A 27,607-nucleotide genomic window follows, 5' to 3' on the forward strand; every position below is an offset into this window, starting at 1 on the left:
TCACTCTGGACTATGTTCATCTTAATACCAATGCAGTTGTAAGAAATATAATTTAATATTTTTTAATGATGGCTCAAGTGCCTAGGGCTCATGAAAGCCAAAGTGTGGTCCTGACCTTCTGGCTTCTACCATCCACTGCACCCTCACCCTGAGGTCTTCCTGGTTCCCACGTCCACTTGTTCTGCTGTCCCTCTGCAACTTTTCTGACATGTGAGATCTTTCCTTACTGAGCTCTTCCTACCTGAGGATTCATCCTTTGAGGTCTAAGGTCAAATGTGAAGCCTCTTTGTGAGGCTTCCTTGATTTCCCTAAAGGAAAGGAACTGCTCTAACTCACCTAGTCCAGCTCTGAAAATCTCTAGTTTTGGTATGACTTGTTCACAGCTTTTTTCCCAGCTCGAGTGGGAGTTCCACAGGGGGAAGCCTCATATCTCCTCATGTCTGCTCGTGCTTGACACAGTTGTGTAGGCCAGATTGAAAGCTAGAGGATATCTAGAGACAAGAGACAGTGGCTGTGAGAGAACTTTTCAGATGTGCGTGGTTCTTCACAACTCGAAGCAGCAGATCCTCCAAACAGATCAGCTAAGGGACAAGCCAGAAGAAGAGGAACCCAATGCCAACTTCCTTCACCCATGCCATAAAACCTTTATTTCCATTGGGATCTATGCGCCATTCTCTTCTCTTGCTGGGAAAGAACTTTCCCCTTTCCCCGCTGCTGGCCACTCTTCTTTCTCTTCGGCTGGGCTACACCATGGGACCTAGACTTCCTGAGTGGGAAGGAGAGGCAGCTGTGGTCCCATGGCACCCTCATGTGGTGATCCCCAAGATGACAGCTCGCTACTCAAAGTAGGAATCCCTCCTAGAAGCAATGAGTCCTCTTTCAGGCAGCTGGGGTTCTCTACTTCAGGCAAAGCGGCCGTGTGTGGTAGGGTCCAACTTGCTTGGAGAAGAGCCGACATGCACAGCAGGCCTGCTCCACGTGGGGAGTTCATGCGAGAACAGCAGACCAGGCCAGTCACAAAGTCATGCTCCAGGCTACCCGTGAGCCCTGCTTCCTCAGACTTCCCAGGGATTCTGTTAGCCTTATCTGGGTCCTAGCTTCTGGGTTGCCATTACCTCCTTGTGTGGCCTAGGGCAAGTAACTTCTCTTATCTGGCTTTGGTTTCATAATATGAAAATGATAGGCTTGGATTAAAACAAGGATTTTTAAATTGTGCTTGCAGACCTTTGGAAAATCAAGGCCTGGTGGGCACTGCTCTCATCCCGCCTTCATTTTCATCCATGGCTAATTTGCTTTGGAACTACATTATACGAGGAGCATTGAAAAAAAGGCTCTGGGGCCTAAACCTGAGAATCACTAGCTAGCTCCACAAGGTTTCTTTCAAAATGAACATCACAGGATTCCCAAATGTGGTCTCCCTCATGGTTACCTGGCTCCACTGTTCTAGGCTTTATGGAGACCAGTCAGCCAGAAAGGATCAGACTGGAGTGAAAAAAGAGTGGAGAGTTGATGGCTAGTTGCTTAGTGTTCTCATGGTGGGAGGAGCCTGAGTTCAAGGTTCAAATTTGAGCCTCAGTTTCAGCTCCAGCCACGCACCAGCTGTGGAATACAGACCAGCTCCTTTACTTCTCTCTGCCTCAGTTTTCTTGTCTATAAAATGGGCACGGTGATTCCTGTCTTTCTCACAGGACTGTTGTGTACCTGTCAAGCACTGTCAGGGTGCTTCAGGTAAAAACAGCAAGGGAGCCTTAGACCTCCAATTCCTCTGATAGATTCTATAGTTCAGTGGAAGCTGCAGGTGTCCTAGATGACCAGGGGTCCAGGACGTGGCTGCAGAGGCGCTTTCCTTGAGTTTGTCATTGCTGCCCTGGGTCCTTCCCCAGCTGCGTCCTCTGCTTTGGAGGTCTGTTTCTAGGACAGAAGGAAAGCTCTAGGCCCCGTCTTATGTGTTCTAATGGTCTTGCCTACCAATGTGGAGGAAAGAAAACAGGCCCAATGTTGTTGCAAGGAGTAGGAAGGTTCTGCCTTGACTTCCACTGGGTTTGAGATCCATCTTTAAGGCTGGCAGGGAAGCTGCTGGTCAGGTTCCCCCAGGTTCTGTTTCCTGAGAAGCTTGTGGGAACTCCCACGGGGGCGACCCAGGGCCTAAATGAAGAGCCAGTGCTGGTGGGGATCACTGGGGTTGCAGGTGCCCATGACTGGCTTTTTGTCTTTGGATGTCAGGCAGGTACCAGATCCTGAGTTCCTGATGAGTTGATCCTAAAAGATGACACAGCAAAACAAAGGGTCAGTTTAGGCCTCAGACTTCTGATAGTACTGCTAGGGGGAATGAGATGAGGACCGTGAACCAAAGGGAAGGGAAATCCAGAAAGGCACAGGGGGGGTACTTCCGCATTCCTTTCCTTGGATGCCAGATACTCTGATGAGATGCATTCCTGTGCTGGGTGCCAATTCCCCACCTCCAGCTTTAGCATGAATAACTGCAACACAGGAAGGCAGGACCACGGGCTAACTGAAAAATGCTTTCAGGACGAAATGAAAATGAAAACTGCCTCCAGATGGCCAATCTCAAAGACCTGGGCCACTGTGGTCTACCCGCACTTTCTGCCTTTGATCATATTCAGACTACTCCCTTCGCTGTAGCCCCAAGGTTAGGCTCCTCTTTTCCTAAGCCCAGGACTAGGGATTGGGGTGGAGTGGGTGTGGAGGCTCATCGGAGGCTGCTAGTTTGAGCCCAATCCTGTAGAAGTTACATCATTCATCCCGAGGCAGGGCAGTGTAATGGAAAGAACCACTGCTTTTGAGTCAGACTTATCTAGGTCCCACCACTTCATGGGAAATAGATGGGGAAACAGTGGAAACAGTGTCAGGCTTTATTTTTTTGGGCTCCAAAATCACTGCAGATGGTGACTGCAGCCATGAAATTAAAAGACGCTTACTCCTTGGAAGGAAAGTTATGACCAACCTAGATAGCATATTGAAAAGCAGAGACATTACTTTGCCAACAAAGGTTCGTCTGGTCAAGGCTATGGTTTTTCCTGTGGTCATGTATGATGTGAGAGTTGGACTGTGAAGAAGGCTGAGCACTGAAGAATTGATGCTTTTAAACTGTGGTGTTGGAGAAGACTCTTGAGAGTCCCTTGGACTGCAAGGAGATCCAACCAGTCCATTCTGAAGGAGATCAGCCCTGGGATTTCCTTGGAAGGAATGATGCTAAAGCTGAAACTCCAGTACTTTGGCCACCTCATGTGAAGAGTTGATTCATTGGAAAAGACTCTGATGCTGGGAGGGATTGGGGGCAGGAGGAGAAGGGGACGACAGAGGATGAGATGGCTGGATGGCATCACTGACTCGATGGATGTGAGTCTGAGTGAACTCAGGGAGTTGGTGATGGACAGGGGGGCCTGGTGTGCTGCAATTCATGGGGTCGCAAAGAGTCAGACACAACTGAGCGACTGATCTGATCTGATCTGATCTATCTAGGTCCGAACCCCAGGTCTATCATTTACTAGTGAAGGATCTTGGGCCAGACACAAACTTGCTGAGCTGCTTCTGGCCCATCTCTAGTCATGGGGACACCACCTACTTGGGAAGAGCCTCTGGAAGATTAACCAAACCAAAGTACATGAGTGTACAGCCTTGTGCTTAGCACACAGAGGCCAGGCGGGAACCATGAGTGACTCTTCATCTACTGGAGTTCAGCCTAAAAATACTTGAACTATGAGCTGGCCCTAGACCATGACCCCACCACCATCTTTATATCAACCAGAATCAGCCATCACCAAACATTACTTAAGTCCTGTGAACCCTGCCTGTGACCAAGCTTACATTCTCTATACTTTCTACATTGTCTGGATCCATCTCATAGTATCTCAGGAAGAAGATGCAGAAGGAAGGGAGGGGGCAGTTGTGGTCTCAGGTTCTTGATTCTGAGCTTTTGGGACAGCTGACTCACCTGGGTGAATTCCCATTCCTCGTCCTTGGGCACTTGGCTATTCTTGCCGGTGAAGTGACAGCTCCTAAGGCCCAGAGTACCAGCACTGGCATGTAGACACAGCTGCTTTGCGATGTTGTGGCGAAGGTCTCTCTGGGTTGTGTACTCAAAGTACTAGAACACAAGGCAAGAGAAGGTTCTGAGGGACAGGTGGAGAGTTTGCCTGCCACCTCCCAAAGCCAACAGCCCAGAGATACCAATCACAGATGGCCTCTTGGGGAGGAAGTGAGTGGGTGCCAAGATTTCAGTAATTCATGTGCCACCGTATCTGGGTTATACTGGAATAGTAGATAATAGTTACTAAATATTTTTTCTTTAGGTAAAAATTTAACTTAGGGAATTCCCTGGCAGTCCAGGGAACTTCCACTGCAGTGGGTATGGGTTCGATCCCTGGTCAGAGAACTAAGATCTTGCAAGCTGCAAGGCTCGACCAAAAAAAAAAAAGTAAAAAAAAATGAACTTTGCCTCATTTAAAGCGTTATCTGTGAAATCATGTGTTTGATATGCTGGTTCTTTTTTTGTTAATAGGTTCAGTTCAGTTCAGTCGCTCAGTCGTGTCTCTTTGCAACCCCATGAATCACAGCACGCCAGGCCTCCCTGTCCATCACCAACTCATCACCAACTGAGTTCACTCAGACTCACGTCCATCGAGTCAGTGATGCCATCCAGCCATCTCATCCTCTGTCATCCCCTTCTCCTCCTGCCCTCAATCTTTCCCAGCGTCAGGGTCTTTTCAAATGAGTCATCTCTTGGCATCAGGTAGCCAAAGTATTGGAGTTTCAGCTTCAACATCAGTCCTTCCAATGAACACCCAGAACTGTCTCCTTTAGGATGGACTGGTTGGATCTCCTTGCAGTCCAAGGGACTCTCAAGAGTCTTCTCCAACACCACAGTTCGAAAGCATCAATTCTTTGGCACTCAGCTTTCTTTATAGAAAAAATGCTCACCAGTATACCACCTAAAATCACTGTGCAGGCCAGTGGTACAGGAAATGGCTTCAGAATGACTCTGTCTTCACTTGCACACATTGGCATCCTATTCAGTGTCCCCTGCCACTTTTTCCTTCCTTCAGCTCTGCTTCAAGTGCCTCTTACTTATCTAACACTGGGCCTTCAGGGTAGATTGAAGAACTGGGGCCGGGGAGGTTACTAGTTATTCCTCAGGAAAGAGCTGGACATTGTAGCCCGGGGAAAATAGGCCCTTACAGTGGGTGCAGGTAACTGTGAGGTGTCAGTAGGGAGTTGTTTTGGGGTCACTGATGGGTGGTAGGATCAGAGTGGTAGCTTCTGGGCAGGGGACGCATTGAAGATAGTTGAATGTAAGGGCTTCCCTGGTGGTCCAGTGATTAAGAATACACTTTGCAATGCAGGGGACACCGGTTCGATGTTTGATCTGGAAAGATCCCACATGCCTTGGGACACTAAGCCCCTGTGCCGCAGCTCCTGAGCCTGGATTCTAGAGCCTCTGAGTCACAATTATTGAGCCCAGGTGTCACAACTATTGAAGCCTGAGCACCCTAGAGCCTGTGCTCTGCAGTAAGAGAAGCCACTGAAATGAGAAGCCCAAGCACTGTAACTAAAGAAAGACTGTGTGCAGCAATGAAGACCCAGATCAGCCAAAAATAAATAAATTTCAAAAGTCAAGTCAAAAGTTCATCACTTAAAAAATATAATAAATGGGCCTCCTGGAAATAGCAAAAAAAAAAAAAAAAAAAAAGGTTGAGTGTAGGTGAGGGAACGGGCTCAAAAAATTTTCACAGTCACCCTAAAACATCACTCAGCAGCTCACATCCTCCAGCACGCTTCCTGTGATAAACAATCCTCCCCGCCAGCCCCTCTCTACCAGCCAGCACTGCCGCTCACTCCTCTCTGGATGCCCTTGATCCACACTTAGGACCTTATCTGTCTGTATCATGCGTTTCCCCTCAGACTGGGGGCTTCCTGAGGGCAGGACTGGTATCTCCTCCTTTTTCTGGATCTCTCGTGCCCTAGTCCTCAGGAAAGACTACTCTGTGTGGAGAAAGGGGGTGTGTGCAGAGAGGAGGTGCCCGGGAGACAGGCCAGTCAGGGGCTGGGCTGTGTACCTGGTTGCCACCGAGGCCGTGGCAGGTGTACAGGATGAGGGGCTTTCCCCCGTTGTTGTTCTCTCCCACGTCCAGACAGTGATCCACGCCGAGGTTCTTGAGCTGCAGGATGGTGAGCAGAGAGGGAGCCCAGGGGAACACAGTGAGGGGGTTTTTAGGTTTGTAGTGTGGGGTCCATTTGGAATAAATCTAAATGGCTGCATTCCCCCTCTGTGACCTTCCTCCCTCGCTTATTAACCCAGATGCCTGGAGTGAATAGCAAATGAGGTGCAGAACCCAGGGGCTGGGCAAGGGCAGGGTGGGCAACCAGTCAGGTCTCTGGGAGAAGCCCTCAGCCTGTAGGAATGTCCTTCTGAGCAGTGGTTCTCAAAGTGTGATCCCCCGACCCTCAGCATCGCCTGAGGGCTGTTAAAAATGCAAATTGTCAGGCCCCATCCCAGTCCTCCTGAATCAACACGCAGTGTCTTAACAAGCCTTTCTGGTGACTGATGCAAGTGAGTGGGTGAGAATCACTGCTTACAGGTGGTTTCCTCCTTATGAAGTTTTCAGCTAGCTCTAGAAGCCCGGGTGGCCTCCAGGTCCCCTTCCTGGATAAACGAGTGTAGAGAGTAAAAATCGATTGTTTCTCATCCAGCTATGGGCTCAGTGGTCCTGAAACTTCTCCAGGGGCTTCTGGGATGATGGGTAGGCATATTTGTTCTCAACACTCACAGCTCCAAAGAAGGTGGGCTTCAGGTCAGGGACAAACATCTCCGGGTAAACGTTGTCCAGGAACCAGGAAAAGTTGCGACAGTTTAGTCGTTCCCTCAGCTGCAGTCGTTCCGAAATGTCGCCAAAGGATTTCTGTCAATTAAGGCAGCCCCCAAAGGGTCAGTTTCACTTGTCTTGGCCTTCCTGTCTGGGCAGATGTAGCCTAGGGTTTCTGGGACCACTTTCTCCCAGAATGCGTCTCATGCTCATTCCCAGTCAGTTGGGGTCCCTGGCTCGGCTCCACATCTAATCCCAAACCCCTTGCCTTGGCTTTGGGATCCCCACCCATAGCACTCCCCATCTCCTGTGAACTCTCAGTTTTACTCCAGTCTTCAATTCCTAGTTTCTCAGAGCAAAGTCATTCTTCCTGTAAGAGGTTCTTCTTCCAAATCTCATCTCCCTCCCCTTCTAAAGTTGCTAGGGCTCTCCAGGCAGGGACAACAAAGCCTGCCCTTCCTCATTCTCTAGCCTCCAAAATAGAGCCTGGGCTCTAGCTCCCAAGGCCTGAGGGGTAAAGGCACCGGGTGGCGGAGCTGAGTGGGCCTCATGAAGCCCTGGATCAGGGTCTGTGATTATGCCCTTCTCTTCATCTTAACATCTCCTGAGCATCCCCCCCTCTCACCTCTCGGGCCATCTGTGCTGCCTGCAGATTTCTCCTGTAGAAAATCTCCTTGTAGCCATCCATCCAGACCTCAGCCAGGCGCACTTGGTTGCGAGCAATGACATTGATGCCCTTGGGGAAGGTGTGGGGGCTCTTGGTACGGAACACGTGGCCAACCACAGAGCAGGGGATAATCTCTAGCTGGCCGCCGCACTGCCACACCTGCCGTAAGATGAGATGGGATGGGGTTTTCAGCAGGTGGGTGGGACAACCTACCCCAAGCAACTCTGTTCCATTCCCAGGGTGCCAGACCCCAGGTCCATGAAATCAGGGAAATGCCCCTCTCTCCCCCTGGAAAAAAAGACACTGACTAGGCTTCATCACTGGAGAAGGCAATGACACCCCACTCCAGTACTCTTGTCTGGAAAATCCCATGGACGGAGGAGTCTGGTGGGCTGCAGTCCATGGGGTCGCTAAGAGTCGGACACGACTGAGCGACTTCACTTTCACTTTTCTCTTTCATGCATTGGAGAAGGAAATGGCAACCCACTCCAGTGTTCTTGCCTGGAGAATCCCAGGGATGGAGGAGCCTGGTGGGCTGCCGTCTATGAGGTCGCACAGAGTCAGACACGACAGCAGCAGCAGCAGGCTTCATCACAGGCCATAACTACACAATCCCTGGCTCTCTGATGTGGTTCACTTTTGATTTAAGCAAGTGGAAATTTGCAGGGTCCTGAGGGTTACCAGGGCCCACTTTGGAGAAGAGACAGATGGCCAAGTTTACATCCATCTACCTACTCTGAGCTCTGGTGCCACCTGGCTTTTTGACCCAGAAAGGTGATTTTATCAGCTCACTCAAGTGTTACTGGAAACTCAGGAACTCAAGTTCCTTCAAATGGAGATGGACTTGTGACCCAATCAAAGCATCAATGCACTGATCAAAAGCCACCATCAGGTGGTTTATGGCAATCACCTGACCTTTAGTACAGTAGCCTCCTTACAGAAAGACTGAACAGAGGTCAGAGGCTCATGAACTAGCCCAGAATCAGGACCCTGGGAATTATGGTGCTAAGCTGGTGACCGTTCTCTGTCAGAGGGCTGGTTTAGGACACCCTTTCTGCTTGCATCTTCTCTTTTTTTAGGTTTTATATTGGGAGGTATGTTGTTATTAATTTTATTTATTAATTATTTATTTATTTAATTGGAGGCTAATTACTTTACAATATTGTAGTGGTTTTGCCATACATTGACATGAATCAGCCATGGGTGTACATGTGTTCCCCATCCTGAACCCCCCTCCCACCTCCCTCCCCATCCCATCCCTCAGGGTCATCCCAGTGCACCAGCCCTGAGCACCCTGTCTCATGCATCGAACCTGGACTGGTAATCTGTTTCACATATGGTAATATACATGTTTCAGTGCTATTCATACAGCAGCAACAGAAATGCATAATCATAGCCATAGTAACAGCAATGATGTCAATGAAGTGCTTATACATGCCAGGCATTGTGATAAGTGACTTCACTGTTGTTACTCAATCCCTCAGTTGTGCCCGACTCCCTGCAACCCCATGGACTGCAGCACACCCGGCTTCCCTGTCCTTCACTAGCTCCCATAGTTTGCTCAAACTCGTGTCCATTGAGTCGAAGATGCCATCCAAATGACTTCATAAGCAAGCTCATTTCCTTGTTAATTACTTTCCCCTGGTCAGAGATTTTTGTCGATTTCACCACAAGGAAGCCTTTCTTGCTAACCTAATCCTGATTTGCTTTATTCCTGGAATCTCTCAGAGTTCTGGGGTCCACCAGAATTTGGGCCATCATCTTCTCTTACAGTTATGAAGAGCATACTGAGCATAGGGGAGGGTAGCTCCAAAGCTACCAAGGCATGTGTACTCTGACCTGGAAAGTGGAGCCTGGTTTTTCCAGTAAAAGGATAATGACTGCTTACTGACCTGTCCCACCTTCACCCTAATTCTGTTCCCACAGACGTCATGAAAGATGTCACTGGTCCCCAGATGTCCGTTCCCTGTTACCCAACTATCCCTTCCCTCTGAGGGGTTCTGCCCAGTCATCTCTTCCCATATGTCCAATCTGAGTCCCATGGCCCTACTGCCATGGACGGGGGGTTGGGGTGGGGGGCAGAGGAAAGGTGGAGCCATGACGGGGAAGAGCCACCCTTCTAAGTTCAGCTCCAGATATGCCAACCCTGCTGCTGCCTAAGAGACAGGGTCTTGGGTCATCCGTACCCCGGGACGTTGTGGTTCCCCCACGAAGCCCTCTTCGCTCTCACCCGGAAGGACATTTCCACGTTCTCCCCTCCCCAGATCTCCATCTGATTATCATAGGTACCGATGTGCTCAAAGTAGGACTTGGAGATGGAGAAGAGGCCACCAGCAAACGTCGGGGATCTGGAGAGACAGAGGGAAAAGCATGTGCATCTTCTGGGGGTAAAGGGGGGGCGGAGCCCAGCCTGGAAAGGGGCGGACTCACCGCAGATCTTCTAAGACTCCCTCCCTCCTCCTTTCTTCTCGTCTGGGATATGAAGCCACTACCTCATTCACTTAGCAAATGTTTATTGAGCTTTTATTCTTTGCCTTCTAGGACTGGGTCCAAGAGAGATGTAAAGATCACGACTGTCTTCTGAAAGGTACTCATGGACTTCCCTGGTGGTCCAGTGGTTAAGAATCTGCCTTGCAATGTAGGGGACATGGGTTCGATCCCTGGTCTAGGAAGATTCTATAGGCCTCAGAGAGCCGGCGTACCTAGAGCCGGTTGTTTGCAACAAGACAAGCCACCACAATGAGAAGCCCATGCGCAACAATGAAAACTCAGCACAGCCAACAGTAAGTAAGTAAATAAATAATAATAAAAGGCACTTATTTACTCATTCAACTGGATATATTACACACAGGCTACCTGCGGTTGTGCTATGTATTAGTCATACAGAGTAAAGAGATCAGTAGAGAGAGAGGGTAGTAGCTGAGAGAAAAGTCACCATCTTTTGCTTTCTGGCAGCAAAGTTCATAAAGCACAATAGATACTCAGTCATCAGAAGCTCTGTGAAAATGGTTTTGGACGTAGGTGCTCCCGGAAACAAGGTAGGAAGTGAGGTGAAATTAAACTCAATTTGGACTAAAGGGAGCATTTGAAGATTACAAAAAGATTCTGGCTTTCGGACAAAGGCAGGGAGGCACAGACCCACATTTAGATAAACTGACAAAACATCAAGAACTTAGATACCACGTTGCTCACAACAGGGGCTGAGCTAAGGATTGAAGGCAGGGGTGGGAGCTGGGGAGACAGGAGTGCACACATATCAGTCACAGTTGGTCTCTGTGGCAGGCCAGGCTGGCTTCGATGGGGCTTTGCTGCCCTCAGTGGGCGGCTCCATGTGGCACAGCCAAGCAGAAACCCTCTGTGTAAGCCCAGGATCAGTCAAGGTGTTTCAGACACAGCAGGGCCTCAATCCGTATTCACTGGCTGACTAGTCAAGGCAACCACACAGGAGCCTGAAGTTGGTGTTACCCTACCGCTGTTCTCGTTGCCCTGAGGTTGGCTCATGTAGCACCTTCTGGAAGGAATTTCGGTTGGGAAACCCTCAAGCTCAGGCAGGCTTTTTGTTCCTGGCTTTGGCTTCTCCTAGGGGGTTCTAAGCCAGCCCAAGTAAGGCTCAGAGAGTCCTGGACCCTAGATGAGCATTTTGGAACTAACTGGCTGCTTCTTGAGGGTCTCCTGGACCTAAACCCGTCTCTTGGCTTTTTTCTTTTTAGTATTTATTTACTTATTTAGGCTGCACCAGGTCTTATTTGCAGCACTCAGGATCTTTAGTGTGGCATATGGGAGCTAGGTCCCTCACCAGGGATCAAACACAGATCCCTGCATTTGGAGCTCAGAATATTAACCACTGGACCACCAGGGAAGTCCCTGTCTCTTGGTTTTGGGAGGTCCCTCTGACTAAGAAGTCACTGACAAATTATCTCTGAGGATAAATTACACGGGGAATGTCACTACAGACCCACAACCAATAGGCAACCTCTGGAAACTCTCTGTATTTTCAGAGAAAACCTTCTGTATTTGCCAGGACCTGCTTCCTGAGGTCCCCTGGGTCCTCACCTCTCCTTAGTCTCCTGTTAACTTTGGGAGTGGAGGAAGGGAGGGTGCTGCCTGCAGGTCTCCTGGCGGGTACCCAGCAAAGTGCCTGAGGCAAGCAAGCACAGCACCAGGGCATTCGGACCAGGGGGCAGACTCATTCCTCAAACACTGGAGCTTTGTCTTCCTGCTGCATGGTCCTTGGACATCAGAGCAGGGGACGTCAGTGATGGGTGGGGGCCAGGTGCCCTGTCCCTGACTGTGCCACTGTGTGCCTGGTCCCTAGCCTGGGGGGAGGGGACTTTGTTGCTGTGCATCCCAAACAAAAGACATCTATGAATCAAGCAGAGAATCAATAGGGAGTTCCAATTTCTTTTCTCTCCCCTGTCTTCTCCTTTCCTTTCTGCCCCTTCTGCTGCTGCTTCTCTTCCTTCCAAAGGAGACAGAGCAGCTGGCTGTTCCAGATCCATGGGATTCCTTCCTGCAGCCTCTCTACTGAGGCTCTGGGCAGCATTTCTTAGGATCTAGGGACATGGAAGGGGAAAAAGGCTTCCCTCCCAACTCTGCTCACTATATCCCCAACCTCTGCTTCCCACCACCCCTGGTATATGTTTGGTTGAACCTTCAGTTTCCTGGCCAGTATAGAAAAACAGTGGTACAGATAATCCAGAAGCAATGGATACTCTAAAACTCACTCCTCAACTCAGTCTGGTTGAGACGTCTGTGGTCTCCAACAGCACCCACACGGCAGTCTGAGAGGGAGGAGCAGGGTGGGTGTGTTGGGAGAAGGCAAACCCAGCTGGGCATCAAACGATGGATAAGCTTTCAAGCACCTGCCTTCTAGCTCAGGGGCTGGCAGACTGTGGCCTGTGGGTCAAAGCTGGCCTGACTTTCTAAGGTTCTGGCATAGAATAGTTTTTACATTTTGGAAAGATTCTTTTTTGTAGCTGCATGTATGTATGTGTGTACGTGCTCAGTTGTGTCCAACTCTTTGCAACCCCACAGACTGCAGCCCACCAGGCTCTTCTCTCCCTGGGATTTTCCAGGCAAGAATTCTGGAGTAAGTTGCCATTTCCTACCCCAGGGGATTGAACCTGCATTTCTTGCATCTCCTGCACTGGCAGGCAGATTCTTTACCACTGCGCCACCTGGGACGCCCTAGCCTGGCCAAACCTAAAATATCTGCTATCTGGCCCTTTCCTGAAAAAGTTCAGGACAACTGCAACACATTGCCAATTGCAGGACATCTGTCTATCTTCCTTTAAGACGTTCTCAGTCTTTTCAAAGATGGCCACTTGGCTGCACACATCACCCACTCTTATTATAATGGCTGTTTTACAATGGTCTCTACCCACTATCTCTCTGCAAGCAGCAGTCATGTCCTTTCTACCTGTAGGGAAGAAATAATGAGACAAAGTACAGAAAGCCCTGAACCCAGGGCCTGGCACAAGGAAGATGGAGAGTGAGGGCCAACTGTTATGTACTGGGCAGGACAGCACCATGGTGGGGACACAGGCTTGTGGCCAACTAGTGGGATGGGCATTCTTGCTCCCCCAGTTTCCAGGGTGGTATAGTCTGGGGCCAACTGTTAACTACCAGGAACCTCAGTGTTCTCATCTGCAAAACAGGCTAATCATAGTAGCTACCTCAAGGGGATGATGATTAAATATGCTAAGCTCTTCACACAACACCTAATAAACGCTGACCTGAGATGGCCCGGGTCCCTGTGACTGCAGAGGCCAGGCTGGGGGCGCACAAGGCTACGGTACTTACTTGATGGGGTAGGTCTCATCCTTGCGCCTCTGCTTCTCTCGTGCCGGTAAAACCTCCCAGCCGAAGGTCAGGCTCCAGTCAAAGTTGCCCCGACTCTGGACTCGGCCCCTCTGGACGGGCTTGGAGAACTCAAAAGTGTTCAGGTCAATGGTGACGATGTTCGGACTCACCACCACCGTCTCGTCCTCGGCGATGCGAGCCAGGAGGGGTTCCAGCCAGCCGTGGAAGCACTCACCTGCAGGCCGGGGCCAGGAGACAGCAGTCAAGGTGCTGCCCCCCGGCCAGCCTGCACCCCCCAGCCAGTGGGGAGCCCCAGGAAGACAAGTGCCCGCTCCCCAGTGGTAGGCAGGAAAACACGTGCAAGCTCCACAGCCACAGAGAGTGGACAGAGATCTCCCAGGACCCGCCTATCCCTGCCCCTCCTCCCAGAGAGGTGGAAGTGGCTTTGGAGGGGAGAACAGAGGTATCAGGGGAGTAACATGGAGGCTTCAAAGGCACAGGGAGGCCGTAGAGGGCTGTCTTCAGGGTCTGCAGGCTAGCCACTCAGCTGACTCTCCCCACCCGAGTGAGGGTCTCATGAGGGGGTGCCCCTCTCCCTGGGGTCTCTGCACCTCATGCTTCAGCTCTAGCTGCAGAATAATCACCCCTTGGGGATTTCTGATGAACCGCAGAGATGATTTGGCCCCTGGAGTGATGATTTTGTTGGTGAGTATGGCTGGCATCCTTATCCCACTTGATAAAGGAGAAGACTGAGGCTCAGTTAATGGCAGGGTCAGAACACAAATCCAGGTCTTCTGACTCCAAGTCTACAGCTTCTCAGAATACGTATCACTGCTTTCAGGGGACACTTTCCCCCCCCGACAACAGCAAGGGAAGTGTATTGTTTGGGGGCAAAAAGCAGGCCTTCCTTTCCACGTGGAAAGGGCCACACCGAACAGCGCCCAGAGGTAATAGGAGCCTGTCCGAGGGGCTGAGCTCAGAATGAGGTACAGATCAGGGGAGTGGGGAGAGGAGTGTCTGGGTTCTAGAGCATCCTCCCAGCAACTGAGGGGTCACCACAGTTTTAGGTTTTAGTTTTAGTGGTTTTAGGGCTGTGCGTGCCTCCTGATAACCATCCTAGGGAATGGGGTGAGAGAAGGGTAGAAGAATCTGGGGAAGTCCCAAGCCTGCTTCGCTCCTGGGACAGCAGAGCAGGCAGGGGCCTGGGTGATGCGGGGGTCCCAGCTTTTCCTTCTGCCAGGGAGGGAAGGGGGGCCGAGCCGGGCCGGCCCCTTTACTCACAGTGGGCATCCAGGAAGGTGAGCACCTCCGCCTGGGCCACGCTGGCCCCCAGCAGCCGGGCAGTGATCAGCCCCTTCCTCTCCTGCTGCCGCACCACCTGCACCACCTGCAGCTGCTTCACGTACTGCTCCAGGGGCTCCTTCAAGTACTCTGGAAGGCACAGGGTCATTGCCACCCCCTCAACACTTTGTCACAAACCTAACCCCCCATTGCACTTCCCAGGTGGCCCGAGTGGTAAAGAACTTGCCTGCCAATGCAGGAGATGTAAGAGACATGGGTTCGATCCCTGGGTTGGAAAGATCCCCTGGAGGAGAGCATGGCAACCCACTCCAGTACTCTTGCCTGGAGAATCGGACAGAATCGGACACAACAGAAGCAACTTGGTGGTGGTTTAGTTGCTCAGTCGTGTCCGACTTTTGCAACCCCATGGACTGCAGCCTGCCAGGCTCCTCTGTCCATGGGATTCTCCAGGCAAGAATACTGGAGTGGGTTGCCATTTCCTTCTCCAGAGGATCATCCCGACCCAGAAACTGAACCGGTCTCCTGCACTGCAGGCAGACTCTTTACTGACTGAGCTACAAGGGAAGCACACATAATCTTCTGCGGGTGCCAGGTCCGGGCACTCTCAGGCCTCCAGCAGGCCTGCATTTTAACCCTCTCTCGCACCTACTGTGCTGAACAACTTCACCGAAGCCCAAGGTGGGCGTCGGGGGATGGAGGAGGTTCCCACAGCACATGGCCACCTTGCCAGGACACTCCACTGGCTCCGCAGTGCCCACCCTGTGTCTGTGTACCGGGGCGACTTCTCTGATGTCAGAGACAGGACCTCAGAGCTATGTTTCTTTGGTTTCAAATCAAGCATAAACTTCTGTTGACGGCTCTCGGATGCCTCTTTTGGCCTCAGCTCCCTCTCAGCTCCAGATTTTCAGAGCTGTGTCTCAGGCCTCCCCTCCTTTCCACACGGAGGGTTTGGCAGTCATTTCTCTGTGTCCAAGTCCCTGTCTCCCAGGCTCTTCAGAGCAAGCCTGACAGGTAGAGCATACACAAGTGTTCATTTCTGGCTTCTGGGACAGCAGCAAGAAGTCTTACTCTAATCCTCTTTATTACCTCCTCTGCACGTGGAATTCTTAGGAAGATGAAATGATGCAGAACAGCTTTTAAATTAAATTTAAAAACCAGATACCCAGTGCCTGCATAGCCAGGCACAGCAGTGAGCTTGTCTGCCCAGGGAGCGGGTGACTGCAGGGTAGGTGATGAAGGAACAGCCAGAGGTGGCGCAGGGCTGGGGGAGACTGCAGGAGGGGCCAACGGCCGAATTGGAGAGGGGGTGTGGAAGGCTCTTTGAAGGGCGGGGTATCTGATGAGATTTCCAGTTCATTCTGAGAGAGGGCTCACTTCAGGACCCTTGTAAATCAGTCAGAAACCCTCAGGGCATTAAAAATAGCCCTAAGGACTTCCTTGGTGGTCCAATGGCTAAGACTCTGCACTCCCAATGCAGGGAGCCCAGGTTCGATTCCTGGTCAGGGAACTAGACCCCACATGCCGCAAGATCGATCTTGTGTGCCACAACTAAGACCTCGTGCAGCCAAATAAACAAATAATAAAAAATAAAATACACTTACTCAAGATTTAAAATATATACATAGTTTTAAAAAATAACCCTATTCTGAAGCAATCCATCTTGGAACAGTCCAAATCGTAGTGATGATTCATTAAGTGCTGTTTTGGTTTATCTGTGCAGCTGCTCTGTTCCCCACTGTGCAGAATGGATGGCCTGTGGTTTCAGAAGTGGTGGTGTGGGGCAGGAGTGAAGGCTGACTGCATCCTTCCTCTCTCGAGGGTATGGGGTCAGCCCAGTGCTTAGGCCTTGCTCCCAGCGTCATATTGCACAAACTGGGGGCTGTTTTTGTGCAGGTTGATCTCTCCCTCTCTACTTCTTATTTTTGGCCATGCCATGTGGCATGTGGGATCTTGGTTCTCTGACCAGGGACTGAACCAGGGTCCTTGGCAGTGGAAGCATAAAGTCTTAACCACTGGACCACCTGGGAAGTCCCTCTCTCCACTTTGAAACACACACACACACACACACACACACACACACACATTGTGTCCAAATACTGGAGCATCTACTACATGCCAGTCATGGGACCAGATGCTTCCATGCTGACTTTCTTATTTAATCTTCTCTGTGAAGATTAAAGAGCTTCCTACGGAGCTCAGTGGTAAAGAATTCACCTGCCAACGCAGGAGCCCCAAGAGACACAGGTTTGACCCCTGGATTGGGAAGATCCTCTGGAGAAGGAAATGACAACTCACTCCAGTATTCGTGCCTGGAGAATCCCCATGGATAGAGAAGCCTGCTGGGCTATAGTCCATGGGGTCACCAAGAGTCTGACATGACTGAACGACTGAGCACCCACGTGAAGATTAAAATGTTACGAAATAGGAAGTATTGTCCCTGGGGTTTATGAGTCAAAATTAGCCTCATTTGGCAGCTTCAGCCCAGCACTCACTTAGCGTATACCTGCAAACACGCTTCCAGGTGCCAGCCACTGTCCCGGGCAGGTCTGGGTCCTGCCTGCTCAGAGCTCCTAGGCTCATCCTCCAGGTACAGGCCCCAGCGTGGGCTCTAACAGGGAGGTGGGAGGAACTCTGCATGGCAGCCTTGCCTTCTCAGCATGGCTGACGTTTCCCCTGAGAACACAGCTGTGCTCACAGGAAGTTCATGTGATGGAGAGAACCCGGAGACAGAACATCAGAGGAAGTGGGTTTTGTGGTAATGGCCTGCCACACACTGAGCCGTGAACGTCAGGGGCGCCTGAGCTCTACAGAGCCCTTCTCCCACCCCTTCTCTTCAATCCCGGCGGCTAGGCGGGACCTGGGAATTCTGGGCTTGAGCCTCAGGCTCTCTGAAGGGGGTGAGACAACACCCCTGAGTAATGTCCCTCTTTGGACCCACTGGACAGCCACCCCAGAGCGGAGTGCAGCAAAGCTGAGCATGGAGGACAGATGGGCCCATCCATTCTCTCTTATAGTCCCCAGGTGAGCAGCCTCCTCATTTAGGTTCATTCCTCACAATCAAAGTCTACAAGACTCCTGTGAGCTCCCCTATATACGCCTTACTCAGTCCCTTGTGTGGAATACCATCTATATGCAGATGCCCCTGGGCCTTTTTTCCTGGCTTTAAATCTTCACTTGGATGTCTAACAAACCACAAAACTGGATTTCTCTGGCGGTCCAGTGGTTAAGACTCCGCGCTTCCACTGAAAGGGACACAGGTTTGATCCCTGGTTGGGGAAGATCCTGCATGCCTTGTGGCCAAATAAAAACAAAACAAAAAACCCAGAAACCTAACACGCCTGAATTGAACCCCAGATTTCTTCCCCACCTGCCCTCCCAGCCTCCCCTGTGTACCATTATCCCAACAGCTGCTCTAACCTAGGAATTGTGCTAAACTCTCCTCCTCTTCCCACTCCCCACAATGTCCATCAGCAAGTAAGGCCAGTATTCCATCCTCACTGTACCTCAGCAATAATGTCTTAACATCTCCTGACCTCTATTCTATACCCCGCCGCTTCCCAATCTACTCTTTTTTGTTTTTTTCAATTTTGATTTTTTTGTTCATCACAGATTTTTTTTTTTTGCGTCAGTTTTTATTTTTATTTATTTTTTGGCCATGCTGTGAGGCATGTGGTATCTTAGTTCCCCAATCAGGGATTGAACCCATGCCTCCTGCAGTGGAAGCACATAGTCTTAACCGCTGGACCACCAGGGAAGCGCCCCCAGTCTCCTCTTGACACAGCACCCACAGTGAATTCTCAAAACCACACATCAGATCATGTCACTATAATGGTTTAAAATTTCACTTAAAAAAGTGAATCCAAGACTTCACTGGTGATTCAGTGGTAAAGAAACCACCAGCCAATGCAGCTGAGACAGGTTCGATCCCTGATCCCGGAAGATCCCACATGCCCTGAAGCAACTAAGCCCATGGGCCACAACGATTGAGCCTGTGCTTTAGACCCTGGGAACTGCAACTACTGAGTCCATGTGCTGCAGCTACTGAAGCCCGAGTGCCCTAGAGCCTGTGCTCTGCAGCAAGAGAAGCCACGGCAATGAGAAACCTGCGCACCAGAACCAGAGTGTAGCCTCCTACTCTCCACGAGCAGAGAAAAGCCTGTGCAGCAATGAAGACCCAGCTCAGCCATTAAAAAAAAAAAAAAGACTCCAGAGACTTCCCTGCTGGTCCAGTGGTTAAGACTGCATCTCCCAATGCAGGGGTCATGGGTTCAACCCCTGGTCGGGGAACTAAGGTCCCACATGCTTCAGGGTGCCACCAAAAATTAAGAAAAAAAATCTAAACAGTATGATAGCTCTTCAAAAAGTTAAACAAAGAACTACCATATGATACAGCAATTCCATTTCTGGGTATTTAATAAAATAATAGAGATCAGGACTCAAACAAGTATTTGTATACCCATGTGGTTAGCAATATTATGGCTATTATTCACAATAGCCAAAAATGTGGCAACAATCCCAAATCTCCATGGGTGAATGAATGAATAAAAAATGTGAACTATACTAACAATGACATGCATGTGTGCTCTGTGTGTGCTCAGCCACTTTAGTCGTGTCTGACTCTTTGAGACCCCAGGGACTGTAGCCCACCAGGCTCCTCTGTCCATAGGATTCTCCAGGCAAGAATACTGGAGTGGATTGGTCGTGCCCTTTTCCAGTCTTAAAAAGGAAATAAATTCTGACACATCACAACATGGATGAATCTGGAAGATGTTATGCTTAGTGAAATAAGCCAGACACAAAAGGTCACACACTGCATGATTCCACTTATACGAGGTATCGAGAGTAGTCAAGTTCCTAGACCGGAAGTGGAATGGGGGTTGCCAGGGGCTGGGGTGCTGGGAATAGGGAGTTATTGTTTAATGGGCGCAGAGTTTCAGTTTGGGAAGCTGAAAGAGTTCTGGCGATGGTTTTACAACAATGAGAATGTATTTAATGCCACTGCATGGCACACTTAAAAATGGTGAAGATGGTAAATTTTATGTATATGTTACCACATACCCCCTAAAAGTCCAAACACTGACTGCTGCTCGCAAAGGTCTTGCGATTCAGCGCTGTTCACCTCTGTAAACTCAGTTTGCACCAGTGCTGTTTCTGCCTCCTTGCTCACATCTCTGCAGTCACCCTGCTCTTATTTCTGCTCAGCTCTCTGGGTCCCTGGTAAGTGTCTGAATTCCTCCCCCTCATTTAGTGAATTCCCACAGGAGGGCAGCATAGGTTCCCTGCCTCAGCCTCCCCACCTGGGGCAGAGGGGGGCTTTGGACAAGGGAAGCCCTGTTGGGAGCATGGTAGATTGACAGGCTTGGAAAGGCCAGTTTTGGGGAGCTTGTGAAACACGCCAGATCAAGGGTGGGCCTCAGGTGCTGACCTGGCCATGCAGGAGGGAAGCCTGAGCCTGGGAAAGGACTGTGAGGTAGGAAAAGAAAAAGCTCTTCAGCCTGGCTCCAGACCTCTTTCTGATACCTGCCCCCCAGTATCAAATGCCTGTACGCTTGTGCTCAAACCATGCTGCTGGGCACCTGGACAGGAGGACAGAGAGCCTGGACATTGAATTTCAGCACAGACACAGCCCTCAAGTGTGTAATGAGAGCCAGTTAATCTGATCAAACGGTCAGTTGTGGGGGAACTTTATCCCGCTATGGCTGCAGAGATTACCGTGGATCTGAGGATATTTTTCTTTCTTTGCTGAAAGTCTCTCTAAAGTCTCAAAGCCCTCAAGGTAGGATGGTTTATCCTGGGGTCCACAAACTCCCTGAAATCACAAATGTGGGTGTGTGCACCCTTGTAGCAGCTGTGCGCTATTCTAGGGACTGCCTGTGTCCTTAGGCGCTTCAGTCGTGTCTGACTCTTTGGGACCCCATGGACTGCAGCCCTTCAGGCTCCACTGTTCATGGGATTTACCAAGCAAGAATACTGGAGTCAGCTGCCATGCCCTCCTCCAGAGGATTTTCCCAACCCAGGGATCAAACCCACATCCCCTGTGACTCTTGCATGGCAGGAAGATTCCTTACCTACTGAGCCACCTGGGAAGCCCTCTAGAGAGAAGGGCATAGCTTTTAACAGATTGTCACAGGAGGCCAGGACCCAAGAAAGTAAGAACGGCTGGTTCTGGTTTTTCAGACAGGAGATTCTGAGATGCTGGACTCGGCTCTTTGAGACAGTCCAGGGCAACAAGGGAGAGGCCACCGGAAGGAATGGGAACATGTCTGGTGGCCCGAGAGCGGCAGGCTCTTTGGAGTAGCTACTGCCAAGTCCCCCTAACAGGCACAGGCCACTCTGCCTTTTTGAAACTGCCCATGCCAGCCTGGCACTATGTCATTGGCTGGCCTGGTCCGAGGAGTCACCCAGCTGGGCAGTGTGCCTTTTACTTACACAATTCTGAGTGACAGGCTGGGACAGTTTAGAAAACTCCACCACATGTGATTCAAGGCAAGAAACTTCTGAGGGACAGGCCACTCAGGGTTGTGGGAATAAGGGTTACAAGACAGCCCAGTTTGAGCTGGAGGGCAATGGATACACTGGTTCCCGTTCCTTACAACCATTCTACTGCTCCTAAGATTCCCCAGAGGCCACTCCCAAGTCCCAACCCTCTCTGCCAGACTCTCTGCCCCTCCCTTTCCACAAGCTCATCTCTCTGCTCCCTGTCCACCAGACCCTTTCACGCATCTCTGATACTTGTCTGCCCTTCCCAGGAAAGTGAGAGCTCCCAGAGGAAACGGGCTCACAGACCCCTACTCAGCACCTCCTCCCTCTGTCCTCCCTGGCTCTAGTCCTCTTTCCCAGGGGGCAGGAGGGGGCTGGGAAGGGAAAGGGTGTATCAGCAGCTGGGCTGCCGGAGGAACCCCTGTGGTTCCTGCCCTCAATATGGGAGCACAGGTACAGGGAGCCAAACTGGGAGGGCCCAGACCCCACTTGCCACCTGGGAGGAAAGCGCAGCTCTTAGAGGACCCCAGCCTACTGCTGCAGGGGTCCTACAGTGCTTTTCTAGTTCTGGCCCCGGCATCTCATGCTTGAGTGACTGTCAGGACTTCCTCTCTGGATTCAGGTCCTCTGCTTCTCTTCCTGACAATCACCCTCCCCAAAGCTGCCACCTTTCTGAGACGAGGTCACTCTCCAGCTTAAGCACCTTCAGTGATTCATTTTCTTCCCCCCAGATAAATATTTTCAGCACGGTGTGGATTTCATTCAGGCTTTCCAGGAGGTGCTAGTGGTAAAGAACCTGCCTGCCAATGCCAGAGACATAAGAGACACAGGTTCGATCCCTGGGTTGGGAAGATCCCCTTGAGGAGGGCATGGCAACCCACTCCAGTATTCTTGCCTGGAGAATCCCATGGACAGAGGAGCCTGGTGGGCCACAGTCCATGAGGTCGCAAAGAGTCGGACATGACTGAAGTGACTTAGCATGCATGCAAGGATTTAATTCAACATCTTTTTAGCGTCATTTCCCACAGAACAAATACCAATGTCTCTTGAGCTCTGCTGATGCTGTTTTCTCTTCTGGGGCTGCCCTGAAACATCTCTTCTCTCCCTGGACACTTGGGCTTCCAGGTGAAGCTCTAATCCAATGTGGATGTCTCAGCCAGGCCACACAGAAATAACATCTCCTACAGTGCACTGCTCCCGTACAAAGAATAAAATAAGCTCAAAATTCTCCAAGCCAGGCTTCAGCAATACGTGAACCGTGAACTTCCAGATGTTCAAGCTGGTTTTAGAAAAGGCAGAGGAACCAGAGATCAAATTGCCAACATCCGCTGATTCATTGAAAAAGCAAGAGAGTTCCAGAAAAACATCTATTTCTGCTGTATTGACTATGCCAAAGCCTTTGACTGTGTGGATCACAAGAAACTGTGGAAAATTCTGAAAGAGATGGGAATACCAGACCACCTGACCTGCCTCTTGATAAACCTGTACACAGGTCAGGAAGCAACAGTTAGAACTGGACATGGAACAACAGACTGGTTCCAAATCGGGAAAGGAGAATGTCAAGGCTGTATATTGTCACCCTGCTTATTTAACTTCTATGCAGAGTACATCATGAGAAATGCTGGGCTGGAAGAAGCATAGGCTGGAATCAAGATTGCCGGGAGAAATACCAATAACCTCAGATATGCAGATGACACCACCCTTATGGCAGAAAGTGAAGAGGAACTAAAAAGCCTCTTGATGAAAGTGAAAGAGGAGAGTGAAAAAGTTGGTTTAAAACTCAACATTCAGAAAACTAAGATCATGGCATCTGGTCCCATAACTCTGTGGCAGATAGATGGGGAAACAATGGAAACAGTGAGAGACTTTATTTTTGGGGGCTCCAAAATCACTGCAGCCATGAAATTAAGACACTTGCTCCTTGGAAGAAAAGCTATGACAAACCTAGACAGCATATTAAAAAGCAGAGACATTACTTTGCCAACAAAGGTCCGTCTAGTCAAGGCTATGGTTTTTCCAGTGGTCATGTATGGATGTGAGAGTTGGACTGTGAAGAAGGCTGAGCGCCGAGGAATTGATGCTTTTGAACTGTGGTGTTGGAGAAGACTCTTGAGAGTCCCTTGGACTGCAAGGAGATCCAACCAGTCCATTCTGAAGGAGATCAGTCCTGGGTGTTCTTTGGAAGGAATGATGCTAAAGCTGAAACTCCAGTACTTTGGCCACCTCATGCGAAGAGTTGACTCATTGGAAAAGACTCTGATGCTGGGAGGGATTGGGGGCAGGAGGAAAAGGGGACGACAGAGGATGAGATGGCTGGATGGCATCACCGACTTGATGGACGTGAGTCTGAGTGAACTCCGGGAGTTGGTGATGGACAGGGAGGCCTGGCGTGCTGCGATTCATGGGGTCGCAAAGAGTCAGACAGGACTGAGCAACTGAACTAAACTGAACTGAATGCATATGGAGCTCTTACTGGAAACTAAGTACTCCACAGCACATGAACAATCTCATTTACCATCTATCTCTGATCCCTTGTCCACCTTGCAAGGGAGTCAATTATCTTCATTTTTAGAAGGGACTGAAGGACTTCCATGGTGGTCCAGTGGTTAAGACTCCACACTCCAAATGCAGGGGTCCTAGGTTTGATCCCTGATCAGGGAACTAGATCCCACATGCTGCAACTAAGGATCTGCACGCCTCAACTAAGAGCTGGCACAGGCAAATAAATAAATATTTGAAAAAACAAAAAAAATGTGAGGATGGAAGTTCAGAGAGGCTAAGTATCTTGCCCAAGGTCACAGAGCTAGGAAAAGTCAGAGCTAGGATTTGAGTTCCTGGGTGTTGGACTCTCAAGTCCGTGTCCTCTCATGCCCGCTAGGGTGTGTTCCAGGTCACACCACCACGGCTGGTGCTGTAAGCAGTCATCTGACTATGAGGGCTGTTAGCCTACTCAAGACGAGATCTGTCTAATTTGTCATTTGTCATGTCATCTCCTACGCCTAAGGCAGCACCAGGCGCAAATAACTCAGCAGATGTTTGTGAAAATGCTTTGAACTGTGGAAGTTTGGTGAGCAAACTCACTTGCCTATTACCAACTACAACGAAGGGCTTCTGAGATGGAATCTTCAAGAGCAAAAGAATGGTCCAGTAGGTGGGAAACAGAGGGGAAGGCCCGTCCCTACTTTCTGCATTTCTGAATTGGGGTTGGGCTTGGCAGCTCTAAGGGAAGCCTTGAGGCCAAAACAGCTAAGCTTTTGGAGCTTCAGGGGTCAAATGCAAATCAAGTTCAGGAATGTGGCTTACCTGCCCCCTAGCACCCACCTGCCTTCTTCCTGCTCCTGACCTTTATGATGAGCTGGAATGCCACACAACAGGCCACGAGGCAGTGTCTGCTCCCTTGGGAACACCGGCAGGCCCTCTTTCCCAGAGTACCAGGGGAGACCCCAGGCCCCTCCTCGGGGGCCCCCTAGCCTCACCGTCCGTGCTGGCATCATCTACCAGAATGATCTCCTTCAGCAGGATGGCAGGGGTGGTGTGCAGGACGCTGTACACCGTCCGCAGCAGAGTGGACCAGGCCTCGTTGTGGAACACAATGATGACGCTGGTGGCAGGCAGCGGGGGGCAGCGCCGGAACTTCTGGTCAACACACCTGCAAGGGCGAAAGTGCAGATACAGTTCTCCGGGTCCCCGGTAATCCCGGGGGCAGGAGGGCTCTGTCCACAGATTCCTCTGCTCCTCGGAAACCCCAGCCTATGTTCCCCTTTGGAGCTGGGAGTAGCTGCATGCTTTTTCCAGTTTATCCACTATTTGCCGCCTACTCTAAGCCTCTGCATAGGTGCTAACCAACCCACTCCAAAACCTCTCTTTCGGGACTTCCCTGGTGGTCTGGTGGCTAAGACTCTGCACTCCCAATGCAGGGGGCTTGGGTTCGGTCCCTTGTCGGGGAACTAGATTGCAAGTGCTGCAGCTAGGAGTTTGCATGCCATAACTGAAATATGCCGCATGCCATAACTGAAATATGCCTCATGCCACAACTAAGATCAAAGATCCTGTGTACAGCAACGAAGACCCAGCATGGCAAAAAACAGACGATCCCCCCCAAAAAACCCCAAAACCTATTCCCCCCTGCTGAGGTCCCAGAGGGAAAGTAACAAAGGGCAACTCTGACATCTGGAAAAAGTGACTACGAATTCCATATTCAGTGAGAGGGAAAGAAAGGCTTTACTCTTTACTATGAACGGTTCCACTCGAACCCATTTCCTCATGAATTCCCTGTAATCTGAATCTATTATCACAAACACTTTCCTGTGACTTTTCTCTATCCTCATCCACTCCAACCACTCTGGGGCACTAGGCGGCACTGCCCCCTCCCCGACACACCATCTCAGGTGGGGCTGGGAATGTGTCAATGCTGGATCTCAAGGAATTGTGCAGCCTAATGCCCTTTCTTTCTTTCTTTTAAAAAAGTACTTATTTATTTATTTGGCTGCACTGGGTCTAAGGTGCAACATGCAGGATCTTTAATCTTAGTTGCAGAATATGGGATCCAGTTCCCTGACCAGGGATTGAACCTGGTCCCCCTACACTGGGAGCGGGGAGTCTCAGCCCTAGACTGTCAGGGAAGTCTCTAAAGGCCCTTTTTAAACTCCCTCTGCTGGTCAGAGAGATTTCTCAGGGGCCCTCCAGAGAAGACTCCCGGACCTCCTCCACTGGCTGCCCTCAGGCCCACTGCCCTTCCCTGTGAAGAGTCCTGGTAACTCAGGGTGGCTCCATGTTCTAGGCCTCTAATACTTGGTCCAAATCTGAGGAACTCCAGGTTCCCAGCCCTAAAGAATCAAGAACCTGAGAATGGAAACTGCCATGTGTGGGCATGAAGGCTCAGTTGCATCCCAGTCATTGCGACCCCATGGACTGCAGCCCACCTCTGTTGATGGGATTCTCCAGGGAAGAATACTGGAGTGAGTTTCCATTCCCTCCTCCAGCAGATCTCCATGACCCAAGGATGGAACCCAGGCCTCCTGCATCTCTTGCATTGCAGGCAGATCCTTTGTGGCTGAGCCACTGGGGAAGTCCCTAACTGCCATGTGAGAAAAGGCCAAAAACAGTATTCCTCTTGAGTCAGGAATGACAATGCCTACATGAGAAAGACGCAAAACCTTTGATGGGAGGCCAGTAAGAGCACAGACTGAAGTGGCTACAGCTCAAAGATCTAAGAGCTGGTTCACTGCTCAGGACTGAAAGTACAAACAGGTTCAAATAATTGGTTGGAATGAGTTCATGGCCCTATGAGTCTTCACTGAAAGAAACCAGGAGGTGAGCAGCAATCCTGACTACCAGGCCTGCTTTCGGGAAATGTCCTCTGTTAGGAGCTCAGCGGCACAGTCCTGTGGTCTCCAGCCTCTCGACAGAGGGCGAGGCCCCCACATCTGTGGGCTGCAGTCAGGCACTCCTAGTCACCCCTCGGCCCGCTGTGGTCCCCGTCAGGAGTTCCTTTTTCTGGATCCTGTCACCTTCGCAATCGTTTGTCACTCTCACAGGTCTCCCTGAGACTCTGGCCTGACCATGATGCCCTTGAATCCCAACCCCTGGGATAACGAAAGTGGCTCAGGAGAAGAAATGAGGGCCTAGAGGAAACCCTTGCCCACATTCTAAAATCCCTGTCAGGGACATCCCTGGTGGTCCAGTGGTTAAGAATTTACCTTGCAGTGCAGGGGATGCAGGTTTGATCCCTGATTGGGGAACTAAGATCCCACATGCCTTGGGGCAACCAAGCCTGTGTGCCACAACTGCTGAGCTGGAGCGCCGCGACAAAGACCCGACGCAGCCAAATAAGTAAATAAATATTGATATAAAATAAAATCCCTGTCGGCCCTTTCCATTGGCTGTGGACATACCAGGCACGCCTTTGGCAGAATCCTGGCCTCACCCCGGGATGCGGTGCTACTTACTCAGGGGGTCGGGTGTCCGGCCCCAGGGCCCTCTGCAGGGAGATGCGGTCACTGGCAAAGGCATTGAAGCAGTGCTTCTTATAGCCCTCTTCCTTTTCCTGGGTCTCCTGGGGCGTCCACTCTTTCTTTTGAAACGCCTTCCCATCTGCCCCAGGGCCATTGGGGTCCTGTGGCGGCCGTTCCCAGAATGGCTTCAGCTCAGCTGGGGTGTAGAAACCTGGGAGGCAGGACTGGTTGGTGGAGGCCAGTGTCTGCTGGGGCTCCGGAGCCCTGATCTGGAACTTGGGCATCGAGTCCCTGAGGTTGTGCACAGCCCCCAGCATGAGGTCCAGGACGTGGTCCTTCTGGCTCACCAAGGACCTCAGCCATGGCTTCTCTGTGGCCTGCTCCCTGCCACTTACGTCCCTCTGCAGGATGAAGAGAAAGAGCACGAAGGCGCTGCCCACCATGACCAGGCGCACGGCCATGTGGCGTCTGCGGAGCAGCCTCATCCTCTGGAACCGACGGGGACCCCAGCTGAGTCAGATCTGACTGCTGGGCCTGGCCCTGGAAACAGCGCGAGGTGTCGTGGTGGCCACACCCTG

At 50.7% G+C, this 27,607-nt stretch overlaps 1 protein-coding gene and 1 non-coding gene across 2 annotated transcripts; one reads left to right on the plus strand and one right to left on the minus strand.

Moving 5' to 3' along the window:
* Positions 1–164: 164 nt before the first annotated feature.
* GALNT6 (polypeptide N-acetylgalactosaminyltransferase 6) lies at positions 165–27,607 on the minus strand. Its single transcript, XM_055583715.1, has 10 exons — positions 27,024–27,607; positions 24,552–24,724; positions 14,575–14,724; positions 13,294–13,528; positions 9,722–9,839; positions 7,450–7,650; positions 6,789–6,920; positions 6,078–6,179; positions 3,956–4,108; positions 165–2,259 (listed from the first exon to the last, which is right to left on the minus strand). The coding sequence occupies exons 1-10, from the start codon at positions 27,512–27,514 to the stop codon at positions 2,146–2,148; spliced, it is 1,869 nt and encodes a 622-aa protein (XP_055439690.1). The 5' UTR covers positions 27,515–27,607; the 3' UTR covers positions 165–2,145.
* On the plus strand, positions 16,030–16,102 carry TRNAG-CCC (transfer RNA glycine (anticodon CCC)). Its single transcript has one exon. It is a non-coding gene; the product is annotated as a tRNA-Gly (tRNA).

This window comes from Bubalus kerabau, chromosome 1 (assembly GCF_029407905.1).
Source record: "Bubalus kerabau isolate K-KA32 ecotype Philippines breed swamp buffalo chromosome 1, PCC_UOA_SB_1v2, whole genome shotgun sequence".
In the NCBI taxonomy this organism is placed as follows: Eukaryota; Metazoa; Chordata; class Mammalia; order Artiodactyla; family Bovidae; genus Bubalus; species Bubalus kerabau.

Bases quoted from the DNA above. Each gene is read 5' to 3' on its own strand.
- GALNT6 (XM_055583715.1), bottom strand. From the start codon at position 27,514: ATGAGGCTGCTCCGCAGACGCCACATGGCCGTGCGCCTGGTCATGGTG. The intron at 24,725-27,023 runs GTAAGTAGCACC...TCGCCCTTGCAG, and splicing joins CCGGACACCCGACCCCCTGA to GTGTGTTGACCAGAAGTTCC. The intron at 6,180-6,788 runs GTGAGTGTTGAG...ACCATCCTGCAG, and splicing joins AGCCCACCTTCTTTGGAGCT to CTCAAGAACCTCGGCGTGGA.